Source organism: Neodiprion virginianus, chromosome 6, assembly GCF_021901495.1.
Source record: "Neodiprion virginianus isolate iyNeoVirg1 chromosome 6, iyNeoVirg1.1, whole genome shotgun sequence".
NCBI classification, from domain to species: Eukaryota; Metazoa; Arthropoda; class Insecta; order Hymenoptera; family Diprionidae; genus Neodiprion; species Neodiprion virginianus.
This window is the reverse complement of record NC_060882.1, coordinates 21,650,767-21,671,865: the sequence shown is the minus strand read 5'-3', so window position 1 is coordinate 21,671,865 and position 21,099 is coordinate 21,650,767. Positions and strand designations below refer to the sequence as shown.

At 39.9% G+C, this 21,099-nt stretch overlaps 1 protein-coding gene and 1 long non-coding RNA gene across 4 annotated transcripts in view; one reads left to right on the top strand and one right to left on the bottom strand.

Moving 5' to 3' along the window:
- Window positions 1-21,099, top strand: part of LOC124307886 (small conductance calcium-activated potassium channel protein) — a 155,171-nt gene that overhangs the window by 54,766 nt on the left and 79,306 nt on the right. Inside the window, exon 5 of one of the 3 annotated variants that reach the window (XM_046770043.1) lies at window positions 6,186-6,389. The exons of 1 other annotated variant lie outside the window; for it this stretch is intronic. In XM_046770043.1, coding sequence (XP_046625999.1) covers window positions 6,186-6,389 — 204 coding nt within the window. Of the gene's footprint in view, window positions 1-6,185; window positions 6,390-17,640; window positions 18,102-21,099 lie in introns of those variants that run through there. One more of the 3 variants, XM_046770045.1, reaches the window with a different exon arrangement.
- Window positions 1-21,099, bottom strand: part of LOC124307892 (uncharacterized) — a 159,237-nt gene that overhangs the window by 73,421 nt on the left and 64,717 nt on the right. The gene's annotated exons all lie outside the window — the stretch shown is intronic.

Genomic DNA, 21,099 nt, shown 5'->3' with positions numbered 1-21,099 from the left:
GGAAATGCAAAGAGTGTACGGAAATATGAAAATGATGCATATGTCACACGTCTACTTCTTTTTTTTTTTTTTAGAGAGAGGGAGTTTTCACGCAGGGGTGCAGTTTTCTCCGTAGTTTCAGCAATGTCCTATGGCATCGTATTGTAGTTATCATTGGTATCGAATGTGAAAAGAAAGAGCTGCAAAGCCTTGTGTAATGGGAAAAAATGGACGAGGAAAAAGTCAGAGGGGTTTATAGACTGCAGAAGAAAATGGGGAACGCCGTGGTTCAAAAGACGCAGGGGAATACGGAATGGGTTAAATGTAGCTCTGCGGTGAAATCACAAAGCTCAGCTTAAGCTTAGGATCGGTCTCGCGGTGCTTTCACTAACGAAAAATTCACCTTCTTTTGCTTTGCCGTTTCACTGTATCCATAGGTTAAATCTGTTACGTTTCCCTTCTCATCCGCATAAAAGGGGTAATTTGCGGCTTTCTCGTGCACCGAAACTAATATTTGTTTGAATTACCGGAATTCCAACATTGCAAAATATTTTTTTAAATAATCTTACAAGCGTTCCTTCTTGCTTTTTTTTATTTCATTCAAAAACAGCGACGAAGGTGGGCATTTTTGTACTGATAATCACCGAGTTATCGTTCGCTTGGCGGCCGTAACTATCGTCGTTAAAGATCGTTTAAGTAAGCTTCTAACGTCGCCTTAGAGGCAAGGGCCCGGAGTCAATCGAGCGGGAAACGGAAATCAACAAGGTAGCAAGGACAGTGAAGCGCACGGAAGTTGTCGAAAGAAAAAACGTTGAAAAGAATTTTACGACACGCGAAATTTTGCGAACGTCAATTTTTTTCCCTTCGATTTGTCCGTGCATACAAACGAGACATTAATCACGACGAGGGTGTTGGTTCGTTTCTCTTTTTTTTTTTTGAATTTATTCTTTTATGCCGTGCGGTTGTGAACGCGTAACAATGATGGGAAAAAATACTGATCATTAACAAATATTTGAATATATAACGAATTCCACACGTTCGCCTAAATTGCAATATATATGCACGATCGAATAGAAAAGCTACGTCCGCGCGAGCTTTTTCCAAACGTGGAAATGTAAACCTAACGTTTATACGCGGTTTCAAAATGAAAAATGTCAATTCACCCTGCGTGTATGTGAATTTGTTCTTTTCCGTTTCTTTTTTCTTCTTTTTCTTTGTCAACGAAAGTAACACGCACGAAGAGTCGGTCTTTTTGCGTTGGCGGCGTCATGTACACGCTTTGACAGAGTAAAGGATCAAAGAGAGATAAAGTTCGTTCACTATTTTCCGCGAATCGCACGTGAAAATGGAACGACGGAACTGGGATCGGAGGACAAAAGACCGCCGCGGAAAGTCCGCATCGGAATCCGTGAAAGCTTGCGCATCTGTCTATCCTGGATTAATACCCGAAGTTTGCCGGGAGAAATAATCGATCGATTTTAGTTCTGGGTCGTTGATTACTCGACTTTCGTTTTGGACGTGAGGTACTCGCGTCTTAATTTCGAACCAAAGCCCGCGACCAAATTCGATTCACCTTGACACCTTAGGCAGGCTATCGGCACCCACTTCCTGACAACTGTTGCACGTCGGAATCGACGAGACGCACCGAGGCTTGCTGACTAAACTTGGCAAAAACAGGATCTTGCAGCAGTGATAGTATAAACAACTATAGCGATAATAGCCTGCGAATTCCTCGCGGTCTGAATAAAGAACAGATAGCGCGATGAAAATCAGGCTAAAGTGAGAACGTTACTTCGTCTAACGCACGTCACGGAATTTATGTTAAAATCTTAACAGTGGCGCAATGTTTCCTGGTTCGTACGATATATTCCCTCGAGAATTGTAAACGTACATAATAATATGCAAAACTAGAGAAACTCTGAGAAGGAATATTACAATCCCGGCCAAAGTGTGAATAACCGCAGTACCAGTACCGATGATTATAAATTGTGACAAAAGCTCTCTCGAGAATAATCAAGGTGCTTTAAAAACCATTGTTATACTCATTATCTCTGTTCAACAAGCTGAGCTATATCGGTATACATACCTACACAATATACATGCCAAGAATATAATTTTGTTGAAGTGGAGTCGCGTTAATTAGCATAATATTTACCTTCAATTTCCCGTACGATATATATGTATACATATTATATTATACTCGTATGCAATCAATGTGACAATCGTTCATATGTACGGTGTATGACCAATCAGTATGAATATACACAAATTTTCATCACTGCTTATTACTGTTACGTTATAGAATAGCGGTGTAGCTCAGATACTTACTATACAAATTCTTTACTTCTATGATGTTTCTTTCCTCACTATTTTCCTTTACGAATTAACATCGAACGCTTACACAGGTTAATTCATTGGCTTACCGGTCCCCGTGCATTTATTTCTTCTCATCCGTGCCTCTCTCTTTTCTTTCTTAAATCCATCGGAATTATTAAGGCCAGAGTTGCCGTCGAAAAGAGTAGACAATGTTTTTCGGGATAAGGATTTCGTCCGACGCTTCACGCATTCTTGCCAGCAAATATCTTGATCCGTCCAACGGACCCTCGCAGTGGACGCAGCAAAGCCGCTTTCGAGATTTTCCCAGCTCTTCAATTTAAACACCGAGTCGCATTTCCTAGGGGAATTTGGCGGATTTTTTTACAGATATACTTTTTTTAGCTGCCATTTGTTTTCCATAAATTTCCATTGATTCGTTTTCTAACGATTTATGGTGTAACGGTATTATTTTTCCATTTTACTTTTTTCTTTCTTTAATCGAATGCCTCTGGTGTAAGCGCTCGTAAATTCGATGTGTTTCTGTTTCATCCACAGCGTGTCTATTACAATCATTTAAGTGTTAATCTATCGTACTGACAGCTATAAATTAGATTCTCATACACCTATATGTGGTTTCATTTAGCATATATGAAAGGTATCGCGATGTGTCCACGGATTTATTGGTTCAGAAAGATTCACCTCGTTATTTAAATAGCCAATTTTCAAACATGGCTCAAATTGAAAAGACACAGGAAAAATGCAACTGTGAATTTGAAGTAGAGAAAAAAATCTCGGACACATCTCGATTGCCACACACAGCTTCGCAGATTTAACAATGTATTTCAGTGTCTACACAAGTGTAAAATTCTTCCTCTACTTTTGTCTACTGAATGTTCACCGTGTCTTCGTTCCACCTAAATGTATGTATATATGTATGTTTGTTATATACGTGTGTTGTACATTAGCTACAATTATGCAATTTTCATAGATGTGAAAAAAAAAAAAAAAACAAATAACTTCGGCAAGACGTAGAAGAAACTTTACACCGCCAATTTCTACTTGACAATCGATTAATGGATAAATGCTTTTTGCACTTCTGACCTTGACTTTAACGATACGAAAGTTCCAAAGTGTCGCGCTTCTTAATTCACCCCTCCATTCGCCGTTGTGCAAAGACGCAGAGCTTCGGTTTACGACAGACGATTGATCAGGGCTTAACGAAGTGACGACTGGTTAGACGAGATAATTGGTTCGCTCAATCGTTCAAGACCCGGGCCGATAATCTGTCGCTAATCACGTTACGTGGCGCTGATTGCAAAGCAAGGAAGATATTCGTTCCGCAACGAACAGCATACACACGTATCTTTGTATGGAAACAGCACGAGTTTCAAGTTCACCGAGCTGGACCGACTGATTCAATGTCAACTTTCGGACTACTGGAGTGTTAGCATCAATTTATCAGAAAGAGAGGATCGTACGACAACTCATCGGAATTAAATCAATACTAACAATAAATGCAATAGCTAAAACGTGAGGCCATGAATCACACAGTATAAATAAAGGTGCTTCGCTTTAATTGGATGCACTGAATCACGGTAGAAGTTAGTACATAAACAATTCTGTGGACGTCTGCTACTTATTGTTTATTAAATGTGTCCTATGATTTAGCCGCTGTCAATATAATTTTCTTCTTCGATATTCCACGATCATGAAAGAGTATTCAATTCCCTTTTATAAAATCATCCATCTTACTTTGTCGTCAAATTATTGGTTTTATGGTAAGAAGAGTGCCGGGTAGCTCGGAGATCTAATATTATTTGAAATTAAAAGAAGGGACGAAAGTATAACACAGTAGAATGGATCGTCGATATCAAAGGGTTTTATGACATAATCACGAGTCGATAACGCGAATACTTTTTGAAAAATTTAACGAACATCGCTGTCGTTACAGTCGCGAATCATAGTAAAAAAGAACGGGAATCATAAAGTTTGCGAAGTGAACGTGTTATTATATATTATACACGTGCACCTACATCGACGCGGAAAATTCTTTCAGAATCGTTCGTATCCTCCTGCAGCGTTTGGCGTTTTGGTTATTGGCGCGACGTGTTAATATTTTCCATGGCTCCGCGTCTGCATGCCGGGCGATAAAACCAGCGGTACGTAAAATAATAGAAAAGGAAAAACTGCAAAAATGAAATAACCACGTATCGGAATACAGTGATAACTTGCGACAATCCGATCGGATAAGTTCCAGTGGAAGTAATTCGGTTTCAATCGATTTGTCCCATTCACATGCAGAACCGCACAACGTATCTCGCGGTTACCTCTCGTTTCGGACCGCGCGCATTCAACTTTAATTATTTCATTCCCCCGATTCGAAAAAGCTTCCAGATTCTTTTTATATTCATTTTCATCCCGTCCCAGTTTCATCCTTGTTTCTGTTTTTATTCTCTTTATACTTTTACCGGCGACACGAGAGGCTCGATAAATTACCGAATTAGCGAACCCGCATAATCACACCCGGTGCAAATTGTTTCAGTTTATCGTCTATTTCACGGCCCAAGCTCTAATAGTAAGCTCATTTCGAACGCCAGTATGAAATTCCACCCAGCTACTTAGATACTTGATTCAAAATACTGAAATTGGTAATTTGTGTATCGATTTTCCTAACTGCCGGCCACTTACTTAACCCCTATAGAATTACCATGATGTTATGTACCTTTGTGTATAATTATACCTTATTCAACATAGGCAGAATAACGTCTAGATCCTAGTGTAGCCTTTAATTTTTAGGTCAACCCTGTTACGTAACCATTATCGTTGCGTAATGTACGTATGTTTGTATGTCATACGTATATGCGTCGCAGTCGGGTAATCGGAAAATCCGCTTTATCCCATTAGTAAAAAAAAAAAAAAATATAAAAAATGCCTCGTCGTTTGAATCCGCCAAGGGACACGTTGATTTTTACCATTGTAACCGGATTTCAATTACTGAATCAAAAAATCTGACTGACGTCAATTACGTATGTTTTAACGATGCAGAAGAATTTATGGAATTCAGTCAATGAGTCGAGTTTGATTGTCAAGAAAAATAGACTCGAAGGATTCGGTCAGCTCGTAATTAATTTCTAACAAGCTTAACTTCTGAGACTAGTAAAACAAATTTTGTTGCTAAAAATAACACGTTATATTTTCCAGAATCATACCTCGATCAAAAGTAATCTCGCAGACATTTCATAATTCAGACGTTTCCTTTCAAAACAGTTAAAGCAATTTCGAAAAAGGCTCTGAATCGTTCATTTTTGTATACATGTACGCGATAAAAAAGCTAAAAATTCGCAAATTTCCCAGAGTCCTGATTATAATAGAGACTCATCTGACTTGTCTTCAAAAGTCGGATCGACAGACGGACATTCGATAAATAATTTCCATAACGTGTGACAATCAATTGATTGAATACTTCGAATCTACTTCAATTCATTATCGTCCATACTAATCGATAAGATAATTTTCACGAGTGAAAAAAGTATCAGCTGCTTTACCGGCGATGGCAATCGAACCGAATGCAGTCGGCAGGATCTGTTTGCGAAATGGCTAGACGTTTTTTTTTCTTCTTTTTTGAGAATAATAGGGTGAAAGGATTTCACGACCGACCTGCGAGCTACGCATATATGTATGTATGTATCGTATGCAGCGAACATATGCATACTTACGTACGTAGACACAGCGTGTATGTATCTAAGGGTGAAAAAAGGAAATATAGATTCGTACATAGGTATAGGTATATAATAATGTTAAGTGTATCAGGGATCGGTAAGAGATGCAGAGAGGAGTAATTGATGAGTATGAAAAATAAAGCGAAAAAAAACCCCCGTAAAAACACCCAGTTTCCCTGGTGGTGCAAATCGTCCTCGACGACGACGACGACGACGACGGCTACGACGCCTCCACCTCCGACTGCTGGTTGTCCTTCTGGCTCTGGCGTCCAGGGCGTCTTGCTCTGTCCGCGCACCCTGTCGCAGGCGCGACGCACCCGACTTCGAAGGGCGCTGACCGAGGCCACCGCGGAGACGGTCACCTACGTCAAGACGGTGGGGAAAGCAAAAAACGAATCTCTACTCACACCAATTCACTGTTCTCACCTGCACTCCGCAATTTGTTACATTGTTATCTGCTCTTTCTTCATTCCGCTCTTATGATATCTCTCTCTCTCTCTCTCTCTCTCTCTCTCCCTATCTCTTTCGCTCACCTTTTTTCGTAGATAAACAAAATAAAGCAAGGAGAATGAAGAATAAAAGAAACACAAATCTCCCACCATAAGCGCTGTGATTGATCGACGAGGAACTAAACAATTAATTATCCGCCTTGCAGGACAAACTGTTTTTTTTTTTTTTCTTTCCCGCTCCTTCTCTTTCCGTCTTTCAGATTGTTCTTTTTGTTCTCGCTAGATGTAATCGTATACGTTTTACTCAAGAATTTTTCTTCCTTTTTCAACAAAATCGCTCAGAACCGTGCAGTGCTTTTTCAAATACTCGTATTGAATAAAATCGAATATACTTCAACAACTATTCAGAATTTTCAATCGTTCATCTGCACTTCGTGCCATGCGTGTAATTTGAAAGAGGAGAACTGAATTCGGAAAAACGGTTAACAGAATGTAGTAAATCTTGACGTCATAATTGCACTTCCTTTTTTTCTCTGGCCTGGTACAGCCAATTTTAGCCCGTTTGTATGAGCATGTAATACGTGTTTAATTAAAGGGCCTGAGCAGCGTTGAACTCGTTTTTTGTTTCAAACCAAAGTAACCTCGTTACGTTGAGCGATACTCGTGGAAAAGAGTTTTATACATAATTCTGACAGCATAGTATTATACACAAAAAAAGGGGTTGAATTTTCCACCAATTCCTATTACGAATGACAATTCTGCGCGGTGAAGAGAAACGAAAGCACGAGCGAATTTACACTTTCGATATTTTTCACAAAGCAAAGTAACGCGTTCTCTTTTTCTCCTTTACCTCTCTCTTGGTTGTAACTTATATACGATATATATACAACACACGTAACGGTGAAGCAATTTATTTCTGTAAATTGAGTGGAAATCAAAGTATAGTATAGTTGAAAACGACTTTTGCGGAGTGCAGGTATAGTAGATAATCCAGCGTTACAATCCCGAGCCTTAAAAGCACAACACCGTAGAATTGTACAAGGTCTTGCCTCAACTTGGATGTATTAAACCCTGGCACGCCACTGTCGCACCAGCGATCCCTCTAGACCCCAGATTGCCTATTTTTGTTTTGGTGCATACACCCCCAATGCCTATATATACCTAGATATGTGCAACGTGTACAGCTGATCGCACCGCGTTCTGATCACTACTCATTATCTTTAATTTCAGGCTCGATTTCAGCTAAAGTATCCGTAGGCAAATTATAGAGAGTCGAGTAATAATTGACGTGGTATTACTTGAAGATGATCGTTCTTCTTAACCATTCGTATCAAAGTTCAAATTTCGCCTCCGTACACCGGATTGGTAAAAAAAAAAACCAGTTTCACAAATTAATTAATGACAAATTGGTCGCAGGTAAGGAGAATTTTAAACACATTACCGCTACACAGGTAGATTGTCAATGCCTGGCTGTACACGGCATGAACGACTAGTCGAAACGTAAGACATTGGTATTTTATTGCGAATATAGGACTCGTGTGTAATGTAAAGTGCATGCATAGCTGACGGAACATGTGGAACGCGACAAATTTACCCGGTTTTCCTGAACCCCCACATTTTTCACGGTCGGTGGATCTACTCGTGTATAGATATATATACACAATGACGTGAAAGGTTCGAGGATTCACGGCTCTGAAACAGAGTGCTTCGTGGCCTAGACCCGGGCCGAGCCGATGTGTTTGGTAGGAAGTAATACCGACCATGAAATCCAAACTTGACGTCTGCTGGCCGCGGGCTGTCCGTGTGTTCAATTTCGCTAAGAGAGAGGAGAAGCTGGATACCGAGTTAAAAATACGAAGCTCCGTTTCTCCCGACTTCACCGGGATGAATTTTCTCAATCATCGTCATTGTGGATGAAAGATTTCGTTTTTGTTCGACCGCCGGTACCGTTCAATCGATAACTAATAATGACCGTTTTCGAGGAGATATCAAATGGCTGAATCACGTAACGGCAAAAGACGCGGGATAAGGAATTTCTTGTAAAGATTATCGAACGAGGGAATTACTCCCCAATTGAGGGAAGAAGCCTGAGAGCGGAGTGAAAGGATCGGGCGGAAATTTTCTTCAAGCACCCCTCGGTTCAACCCTTTTCTTTCTCCGCCGCTCCTCGTTCTTCGGATAGATTTCTACCACGATTTGGTACATCGATCCCGGCAATATTGTTTCGTGATGTCGGTCGCGATTCGTCGAATGCCTTTACAAAGAAACACGACTCTGCAATGATCTAAACGTTCCCTTCTTTCAGCGCGTGCGATTTTCAATTACGGAAACTGATCGATCAAGTATAAGCATGTATCGCGTAACTATACGTTCTCTTCTAATGAATCGCTTCACGTTTTGCCTAATTAATTATTCGACAATTGTTGTCAGGCATCACACATCCCGTACTCATACGGATGAAAGTGAACCGCGTGAAGTAAACGACCCTTTAAGGTTGGATGACGAAGTCGAAACGATCTTCTTTACTTATCGTTAGTTTTCTAGGACCGCCCGTTGCGGCCCTAAGAAACTGCTCGAAACAGTTTAGCTGCTCTTTGCTTAATTCCCCGTCGTTCAACTGGCCGGAAATCACTTGAAAGCCGGAAATATTTCGATGAACCTGCCGCGATTATCGAGACCTTGAATTCCCGTTATCCGAAGCTCTTCTACTGTGCAGGTGCCGCGATCGATCGCGTTTTTATCATCGCCTGTTTAAACAACGAAAAGAAATTTTTCTCATTAGCACCGTCGATTCCACTCGCTTACGCCCCGTATAATCTTCCCGATAACGAGACGCTACTATTTTTTTTTTTGCTTTTTTTTTGTCATTACTACTCTTATTATTACAAATATTAAAGTATTACAAAATCAATTTCAAAATGTTAGACGCCCACTTTCGGCTGGTTCAATTTCTGTGAGTGAAACCGCGGTTACCGATTTGTCTACTTGAATCTTATCCAGAGAAACTCGCAACAAAGTGTTACAATTCAGACGATTCAAGAGTTTTATTTTCTTTCTTTTTTTTTCGTGCTCTGCTTGAGTTATAACTTTGGAAGATATACGATCAAACTCGGAAAAACACGGCTGTATACGCGGACTTTTGTGCATTTGTTTTTATTGGGAACATACCCGTTAATATTTGTATGCACCGAAACAATTATCGAACGATGCATCGGTGACAAATTATCGAAATTATTTAAACGACACCACACACTGCCCATGATTTATACGTCATAATTGGGCAGCTCTAGCTGTGAATTGTTAAATAAATGTTACATTATCTGCATCCCGCAGTCGAAAATTCGATCGACGTTTATCGTAAACAATCCTTTGAACTAGTTATTGTTGCTAACTTATAGTGTCTTTCACCAAACGTTACGCGTTCGTGTGAATGCGAGCGTCTATGTGTATGACATATTATATTGTGTCCATTATACATATTATCATTATAACTGAACAGCACGATCTATTTCTGCAGTCCCGTACACGTCACGTAATAACGATACCCGCCAAAGTAGATTACTGTGTGATAATTTAGATAAATATGTATATACAATAAAATAGAGAGAAGGTACAGGCTGTGTAAAGACGACCTTATATAATCATCGTGCCAGTTATCCGTACATGTGTATTTGTCTGCATGTATACGGGATATGGGGTGAAATAATTGGCTTATGGAGCAGCAGCATCTCCTTTGTTTTCATAAGCTTTGTACCATCTACACGTTATATATCGATGGTTTATACATTTGGGGCTCCGAACGCAAGTTACCTTAATAATATTGTACCCCGTGTTCTTTATCATACAGGTTATATGGATTAAATGCTCTCCCTGCTCTCTTTCACTCCGTCGCAGTGTTTTTCCTGCATGTCGTTGTTCGAACCGAGTAAAATGACAAGGAATAAATTAAAAATCAATCATCCGAAGAATAAAATGCTTTCGATTGTTCAAAAAACAAAAGTTTATACACTACCGGAGGGTATCGTTCAAAGTTTCATCGTGTTATTCTTTGTACACCCACATCAAGTCCCAAATATCCATTTGTAAAGTTTTTCCGTAAGTATCACCCAAATGACTTTGTAAATATTGAGAAAATATTGCCAAGAGATAAAACCATTCGACAGGTTCACGTATGCTCGAACGATCGTAAACTTCACGGCTCTGAGACACTCTGACCTTCTCTAAACCGTAACCAGGAGTAATCTATGTTCGGTAAGTTCAGGACTAATAAGAAAAAGTTCATGCAAGCTAATCCAATCACCATAAATGTGAAATAAAAAGTTGAAAGAGGATAAACTAAAATAAATTAAATTACGTAATCGCGAGGACGCGAAGGATGAGGGAGTGAATTTTTCATAGATTGCAAAAATAACGAATGATCCATTCACGACAAGAGACTCTGTTATTTGTAGCAGACTATGCACCATCTGCTGAAGCGAATTTCAGTGGTATTCGAAATATTGGCATTGCCTTATTCTTGCATAATTTTCTCACCAGGATCGTAAACTGCTGGATGATGAGAATAAAGTTAAACCTTGAACTATTCGAATCGCGACGTTTAATGTGTAACACGGTTGCCAGGAGGCAAAATTGCAGATTGTTCCTTTCATAATTCAAGAGAATTTCAAATGCATGTAACGCTTCGAACAGTCACTTAGTTGTTGGTTATAAACTTGGAATTATCGTCTGGGTCGAATGCGAAGTATATACGTATAGTAAATATATGTCTACAGTATGCAAGCACTAGGGCCAGCTAGGTAATAAAGTTTTGGCGCGATGCAAGTTTATTACAACTCGTAAGTCGTCCACAAATAAAGCTGCGCGCGTTGCAGGTCGATAAAAAGTTTTTCGTTGTTTACGTTTTTTTTTTTCACCTCAGCTACGTAATTTTTTCCTTTTACTAAGATACGTGAAATCATTCGTTTCGTGCTTGCACAATTTTTTTCAAAGCCGCCGATGCCACCGGATGATGATTTTAATCTGGATTAAAGTATTACAACATACAACCTGCGATGTAGAAATACGCCGCATATTATGTATCTTGAATTTATTCTAAAATTATAATATTATGTTTTTACTAGTGACGAATTTTTCTAAAACCAACTTCGGTCTAAAGACTCATCGTTGCTTCGTCAACTTGCACATCACTGTCTTAGGATCTCGAGCTCGCTTTCCAGATTAAAGTTCACAGAAGCGAATAAAATCATTAGCTGAAAGCCATCGTCACTACCCGCGGGATTCAAAGCGCAATGTCTAGCTGAATTTTAAAACGAAGAGAAGGGTGAAGCGAATGGTGAACGAGGGGGGTGAGAAAAAGAGAGAAAAAATAAAACAGACAATTTATCTTCACCTCAAGGATCCTCAACTCCCTTCCACGTAATCTGACTATGAATTTTATGAAGCTACGACGAGAGGCTCTGCATATATATGTGTGTATATACTTGCTAAAAATGTGAAGAAAAGCAAAAGGCACGTGTATGTATAATGTATGTATACGGCCGAGTTTCAACCGAATGAAAGCAAAAAGATTTAAGGATATCTACTCGCGTTCAAACTTTCCTCACCTAAATGTAAAGTAAATCTAAATAATGTCGCGGCACCCCGCAGATGAAAACCAAACCATATTAACGAGAGTTGACTCCATAATTTGACGTCAAGCGAATTAACGACGTGAAAAACGAACTGACCTCGCACCTAGTCAGATGTTGTTGATTTTCGACTTTTCGTAATTTAAACGAAATTTCATTAGCTTTATAAGATATATTACGAGAAACTCATGGGAAACTTTGCTAACTCCAAACTGTACTTAAATCCAATTTTACCCAGATATTTGTCATTCGGAAAATGTTTGTGAATTTGGGCTTGATCGACATCGGAGTGTCGGATATTCATTTTTTTTATTTGCAATATGACATTCACCTCCGTCCACGATGCACTGAGATTTTTTACACAATAAAGAGAAAAACAAAGTAGATAAGTAATAACAACAATAACGAAACAACTCACTTTCACGTAGTTTGAGGTAATTTTTTAACCACTACTCGCTGAAATAAATGAAAGAAATTCAAAAGTACATAGATACCTGCGGTACGACAACTCAGTATTTGCACTTTATCAAGATTCTTGCACGCAATTATCGAACGCGTAGAAAGGCTACGACGCACTTTATTACAACCTGCGAGGACATTTCGTTACTCGGGTCTACGAAGAGAAATTATTCTGAACAATGGCGGAGTTTTCTATTTGCTGACGATTATGAAGATCAAATATTAAGCCGTTTCGAAACCGTTAAGGAGGTGAAAATCGATTGAAAACTCCGTCGAATCGAGTGAATTATAGAACTGGAAAATAAGTGAAAATCACTTGAAATAAATCTCGTCGAGCCGTGAAACGTTATTCCTGATTTTCAATGTACCTGCAGCCCCTGGGACCCGCGCATCACTTGATCGAACAAAGACCGTCCCGAACTTTCGGAGAGCCATTGACCGGGCAATTGCAAACATTTCCCGCCGACGCTTTTGAAGTTCGCCCTTCGAAATCCCAATTCGAAACTCATCTTACGAAGTGTGACCTGCACAATTTTTTATAATTAAAACTACAAGCTCGCTCTGCGTTCAAGGGCAATTCAGAAGCCTTATGAAGCGGGTTTCCCGTGCAATTAAGCAAAATGAAGGACCCTCAAGGTCTCTTTGAACCCTTTGCGGCGTTCGCCGACGTACGAAAGGTCCTTTAATTTCTCTGTTTGCATGACCTTTGACGAAGCACCGCAACAAGTGTAACGTAGCCAATGACGTCACGCCGTTTGCTGTGCGCCCTTAAGCGTGGCTGTAAAGATATATTCATATTTGAAAGAAAAACCCTCTCCACAAGCTTGCGATCCTTGGAGAGGTTGACGGTGTTACAAGCCTCGTTGGCACGTAGTGCGATATCATTGGAATTGAAGATTCAACGTCGTACAATAATTCGTTTGTGAAAGTATTTTTCTGCCTCGTCAAAGCAAACCTCGAGGGGCTGGAGTAAGAATTTTTTCTTCACGACGTTAAAGTCCGTCGGGAGTTTGAAAAAGTGGGAAAATTATGCATGGGCAACGACCGCGGAGGAAAGTAAAAAATTCACAGTTGAATTGCCGAGACTTGGCAAACAAGTCGGCGAACGAATCTATCGAAATTTAAAAACGGTTCCAGTCTGGCTACCTGAGACAAACAATTTCATACATCCATGTTCATCGGTGAGATTCGTTTAATCTACCGATCATCCGCGTTTGGCTGTGAAATCACATTCGATGTATGCAGTTATTGATTATACCATATACGTATATGTTGTAAATATCGGAGATGTGGGCCTACATATCAAATTTTACATCATTTAATTGATAAATTTTCACAGTTTGGGATGAATAAATTCAACAGTACGTAATATCCACACGCTTCGTAACGAATTGATAATTAATCCGGACGTCTTTCTTCGTTGAATGAATGATCGCAAGTATGATTATTTTCCTTTGATATTAGTTCTGATTTTTCTATTAAGAATGTCCGAACGCGTGCCGAGTGTTTGATGTTAATCCATGACCGAAGCTGCCCGAGCAACGATTAGGCGACGACAGCGCGTGTAACAACGAGTACAATAAGTACTTTCAGCCTGGAGGCATGACGTCGCATACGTTATTCGAAATGCCACGTATGTTTATATGAGTGGGGCTTAAACCGGGATTTAATATACGTTGGCTGCCGAGTATACGGTCCGTGGAGGAAAGTTTAAATGGCTTGCATCGTGGGATGATAACGACGGTCCGAATGGCGAGAGGGAGGGAGGGAGAGAGAGAGAGAGAGAAAGCGCCTTTGTTGAAAGCTGGATTCCCCTAAATCGCGTTTAAAGAGGTAAAGGCTTGCGTCCGTGAATAGAAGAAGGGAGATTTTAGCCACTCTACCGATGCGATTGGCGAACAACGTGCCGAGATAGATCGATAGATGCAGATATCGGGTAACTCACGTGTTCAGAAATCGGATGAACGATTCAACCACGGGATGGAAGCTGTTATTTTAGGATGCTATCCCAACAATAAACAACTCGTGTACATGGATATTATTAATTTGACCAAGCAAATTAAAACATTTCTCAATTTTTATCTCTTTCAAAGTTTTTCAGACACGTGCCATCAGCTGAGGGCTCATTCTCATTTGCTAGCGAAAACAAATTTGTTGTATACTTTCTCCTCTTTCCTCAATCATGAATCCTCCTCCACACCGTCCGTCAAAGTTTTCGTGTTTACCATCCTGACCACACTGGCTAATGCAGATATATATATATATATATATATATAATATATAATAATATATATATATAAGCCCGTTTTTCAAATCCGAAAGATAAATCCGGTGGTCGGAACAGATATCAAAGGGTAGGAATCCTGATCCAACATAAACGTTGGACTTTGTCCCAGGTTTCCTCGTCCTTTTCTCATCCCAGTTTTTGGACAAACGGCATTCCGCTCAGTTAGCTCTAAATCCGATGTTGTCATCAGACTTGTGCCTGCAAAGCTTTGCAACGACGGTATAGTATAATCGAAATTTGTAAGTTTTTCGTGTAGCGATTGTGTTGACCCTGGCGCTAAGCCGGCTGCGATCCTCGACGTAATTCGATGAGTCTTGTAGTTTTCTTCAAACTCGCACAAACGACTTGGAACCGTCGTCACCGCCGCCGTCGCCGCACCTTGATCAAACTTTGAGAAACTTTGCTAATGGAGGTGTCCTTCGAAGGGTCGAGTTGGCGGTCAACCGGAGGCTGCATCAAATTGCCACAGATTTTGCCTGCTTGTAAAACCGCCTCATTCTTCAGCTGGACCGATCTTGATAATCAGATTAACCGAGAGTTTCATTACCCGGAAAACAGCCGCGGATAAAACGAGCTACAAAAGATTTAATCCACGCACGCAACAAGCTGTGAGGAAAAGGGCGTTGAGATCAATGTCGTGAGATCTAAGAAACTGCGAAACTGCCAAGCCAAGGTCTGAATTTACCCTCGACTTTCTCACCCTCTTCGCGATGCAGGGAATCCCTCCAAGATGGTAAACGAGCTTTGAATATAAATCGAATAATACGTGCAACGAAAAATTTCACCGTCGCAGCGATATTAAATTTGTTTCGAAAAATTTGTAACCTTTGTAAATGAATTGTGATTCAAACTTTACCGCACTAACGACCACACGATAATCTTAGAATTTGAAATACACCATCGAGGGATGAAGGATCGCTCGTAACTCGGGCAACGCGCGTACGAAGTAAAGAACCGAACGAAGAGAAGAAACGCGGGGGGGTTAAAAGAAGAGAAGAAAAAAATGAAGGGATAAAAAAGAGGTTAGAATGGCTGTCGCAGCGTAAAATAAACCCCCGTAAGAAGCGCGTATTCTCTCTTGAGCCGATGCGTGCGGCAGCGAGAAGATCCTTAATACGACTTCGTCCTCGGAGAGGAACGCGGCATAATACAAGAAGGACGAGCGGCGGCGTGAAGGGGGGGGGGGGGGGGGGGGTGAAAACAGGCCGCTTCTCCGCCGGCGTCCTTGTCCTGCCACCCCCAGGAGCAGGTTCGGGGGTGGAAACGGGGACGTCGGAGGCGCGGCGCAGTCACACCGGGAGCGTCAGGGTGGGCGGACGCAAGCCACGGACCGGCTCCCCGCTGTCTGCCGTGTGTATTCCCGACTCCTCGCATGCGGGGGATGTTCAGTCGTCCGTGGTTCCTCCGGGGTGAGGAATCGCTGCTGAGACGGTCGGATTCGAGGCGGAGTTTCATGGGTGGAATTATTTTTTGGAATCCTCTATTTTACACGGTCGCTAATGAATTCGGTTAGCGTTTGATCCGGTGGGGAGAAAATCTTCTTCGTATCAATCTGTTTGCAAATAAGTAAAACGACTCCGCTTCGAGTCGGCCAAATTCGTGGAGAAGAAATATTAATGTTCGACGATCAACGCTCCAGAGAATGTTCACCGTTGATGTTAAAGATAGATCGGTAGTTTTACGCTCTCACCGACGACATTCGTACACAGTGTTGTTGTATTTTCATTGAAATATCAGAATGAAAGTTATAAGTGTTAAATTGCGACTTGGAGATAAACATTATTTCAATGGGAGTCTGCGACTTGTGCGCTTCTATCGAAGCGCACCTCACAACTGGTTCAATTTCATTGGCGAAGGCCGGATTTACGATGTGAAGAAACTTGTTGGCGAAATTTCGAGCCGATATGCCCTCGCCTCGAAATGTTGATAATATAAAAAGATGCTTCGACAAATTCAGGAATCATTTGATAAAATTACTGTTTGCCCTTGGGCGCCGAATAATTATCTTGAACGTAATCAAATTAATCGGTGCATAAATTGAATTGATTATTTGAATAAACGACCCGTCGTTAATATCTTACTGCATTTTTTCTTTGCTCATATTTTCGTTTCGACGATCTGTACGCGCGGAATAAATAATAATTATATATAAAGAAACGAAAAATTACCACCGTATAAAATAATTAATATACGTATACACTATTTGCGCTGTGGAGTGTGTTAATTTCACGATCTGGTACTTTTGTAATTAGATTCGGGCCGTATTATGTAAATATGCAGCAATGGAAGGCAAACCGCTATACAAACATTCATTTTCTGGATAACGTGGCATTTTCATTCGAATTTACCGGAATCTAGATACTATTGATGAAACCCCAATAATAAAGTGGCCGTAACAATTATTAAATAGCGATAAAAATGTCAACTGTTGAGACAAATATATTGTCGGGAGAAAATAACGATTAAAATATCGTTTGATTTTAATGCCAAACGTAAATTTAAGCCACCATCATGTAATAATCCTATACGAATTATATATATAACGGTATAATAACATTAAACACAATAATTCTAAAATTTGAAAACTTGATCATAAATAAGTAAAAAAATGAATTGATAAATGAAATGATAAGTAACGTGCATCTAAAACTTACGGCATAATCAAATGAATAAATAAATAAATGTAAATCAAATAAACGTTGAAGATTTAAATAGATTTTTTCCTCAGTACCTAATCGTTATATTAAAATATTTCTCTCTTTATAATAACAAATATAGCTACCCACCCTATTTACATATACATATGAAATTATACATTTATTTCTCAATACTCGAGTGAATATTGTAAGAAGCTTGTTAGATAATTGAATAAACGAAAGTGAATAATTAAATAAATTAAACTAAAATTAACGATTATAGTAGTGATAGTATAAAGAGAAAAAGAAATAAAATAATAAAACTAATTAGCAATCCCCTCGCGCGACAAAAGTTACAAAGGATATAAGAGAAGTAAATTCGTACAACAAGCATACCAATTCCATTTTTAATCGTTAAATACAGACGCATCAACACATACCTAAAAATGAGCGAATTCGAGTGCCCTTCTAAACAATACTTTGAAATGCAATTGCTCAAACATGACGCGGCTGGTGCTGAGTATTGCGGTTACGAACAAACAGAATTACAGTGTGATAGTTGCAGTGCCTCGACGGACTCGGCTGACCTCACGTGAAACCAGACGGCGGACCCAAATGTTCCCCAAAAGGTATAATAAATTTATAATAATTTAAATCAAGCACGCTCGTTGGGTGAGTGAAATAAAAAAAACAAAAAAAAAAAAAAAAAAAACAAGAACAAATCCTTGTTATTCATGAGACACGTGCCAATTACTTTGAAACATGTAATCCTCATCGTCTGCGTTATAACAATATAAGATAAAGTTACAAGAACGCGACGACTTGTTTTTGCACCAATTAAAATGGTTTTAAATCGACTGCGTAAAGCTTTGTACCTTTCGTCACGTGTATTCGATATAACGAAAGATTGAAACGAAATTAAAAGTTGGTTTTAAAGCCGTTTTAATCACCCCATAAGTAAGTTACTCATGGAATTTAGTTTCATCAACTAATAACCAATCACGGTACCGAAAGGAAACTTGATTCGTATTATCAGTGAAAGACTTGTAACCGTACAGAGCTTCGTTATAAGTTGAAAATATAATCCAAGAGGAAAACTTTTCCACAATATATAAAACCGCTTTGTTAACGTAAGACGTAATGAGATTCGTATATATCTATTTCGTGGAAATCTACAGATTTATAGAGACTAAAAAAAGAAAAGTGTCACCTTGCCGCAAAAACTCTTAATCCCATTATTTCAATTTAACAAAACAAATATTACTTATTACTAACGAGATTACCTCACCAACCAACTTGCTTGAGAAGTCTCAACTCCTGGTCTGTTTACTGTCATCGCGTTTCCCTTCGTCTCCGCATTTATAGGTTATCTCTATATTCTCCCCAGAAACGTGATGGTTGTTCATAACAATTGTCGATTGATCGAATCGGTAAATTTTGTCAAAGAGATCATCAAAGTTTGATGCAAAAAATAAAACTGGTAAATCTCTACGATTTGCAGCAGTCGATGAAAAACATGGAGGTAAAATCTATTAAAGAAGAAGAATAAGAAGAGAGAGAGAGAGAGAGAGAGAGAAAACAACAGCTGGAGAGCGAAGGTGGTGGAATGGTCGTTTTTCAATCGAATGAAGTCAGCGAAGCTGCTAGTGAAAAAAAGACGGAGTAACGATGCGACTTTAATTGAGCAAAAAGAGAATTCTTCGACCATCCGACTGCCTGAGTTAACAATTTTTCTCTCCTCTCAACCGGCAAGAAGAAAACTCATATACAGTGCCTCGCAGAAAGCAATATCTCGCATATATCGAAGCAAAGCTTTTCCGCTAATTAAAACCTCAGGATGAGCAGATTACGTTGGGAAAACGCTTCGAAAAGCTTCGGTTGAGCCCCGAGTTCGAAGCAGCATGCGGGCATCTCCGTTTCACAATTGCACTAAACCTAATCGGTCTGCCTGCTGCATCGTGTACTATATACGCGTTCGATTTTGCAGCAAGTGCATCGCGTTGTGCTGCTTGATAGTATATTACACGAAATGGTCAGACTCGCGATCATCCTGCAACTCGCGCCGATAGACGACGGATTGAATTCATCAACGACAATTTCATTGCGAGAAAACTGTATCATTGAAGATGTCTAAAGAGATTGAAGAAAATTTTGAACGATTTTTCTAGCGAGACTTAGCGGCCGTTTGATCGAAGATTTCATAAATTTGAAGGCGAAAATAAGAATCCAAAAAATACTTATCAGTATTGGAATTGATTATTTTGGACGAGCGCGTAGTTAACTTATACAGAATTTATATTCAAGGCAAGTTGGGTTGAATTCAATTTGACTCAAGTTTTATTATATAAAATTGTTATACTCCCATTGAGTGTCATTCTATTCAAATTCATCGCCGTAACTCTTTCATCAATTGTAATATCATAAAGTATCTTGCCATGCTTCTGACTCGTTTTTGATACGTCGTATAAAAAGGGATCCAGAATGAAAGAACGGGAACAAAGCAAGGAAAAATAAACTTGAAATTACGGAAACGTTTTAATTCGGTTTCACCCCTCGTCGAGCAGCGTAACAAGTATCGCTTCTCGAATCGGCGCGTTGTGTAACTGAGAGCCCCTAACAATGATTCCGGGGCATGAAACTGGAATGAGATTCAACTCCTGCAAATACAATAAACTTTTACATTGTCAGACGAGCCGAATGATTCACAAGAATAAAAGACAGATCGAGATGGGGCGACGCGAGTCAAGATGTAAATAAATGGAAAAAAAAAGAGAAAAGCTCGAGCACGAAAAAACGTAAATTGGAAGAAACCGTGCATCGATCTCTGGCAGGGTCGAAAATCGAGACCGTGATTAGCCAAATAACAGCAATCGAAGACGAAGCATCAACGCAACACATATACGTATTGCATACAATATGATCATAGAGAAGTTTAATCGGTTGCAGAAATTCGAGGATCGTGTCTAAGCGATTAATAACGGCACAAGGTTGTCGGTAGACGGAAAGTGGGAGATGGATATCCACCCCTTCATTGTCGGTAGGGGAATTCCACGGTGCCGGACTTACCCTTATCACATTTGCGATGAATAAGTGATAGTCAAGAGGAAGCGAAGGGCTGTCCCTACCGGATGAAGTTAAGAAAGCCTTCAAGGCAGCTAGCTCTTTCTCCCTCCGACACACGGCGCTACCCGAATGGTTCAATATTAACGGTCGCCTCGGTTTTTAACGTCGAGGAATTGATAAACGCGAGGGTATCGGGGCTGAATTCGAAACCCTCTTACGCCTCTCTGTGTCTGTACATTCAGAGAATTCAAGCCCCTTGCTCAGCCTTGAACCGAACGCCCTTGTTTCCCACTTCATCTGTATTATATCCCCGCGCGTTTCCTGTCGCGTAAGGACGAGTATCTCGCCTCGTCTTCTACCGGTTCTGGAGTGTTTAGACGGAAATTGCCGGGAATCAAAGTCTATCCCAATCAAATCCCTACACGAAGCGTCGACAATTGCATGTGAGCTGTGAGATAGAAGATTAGGTCAAAAACATGCGTCCAGAGGGAATCGTTATCTTTAGAATTTGAGACACTGAATTGTGAATTAAAAAGTACGCATTCTTTGATGTAAGATCTCTAT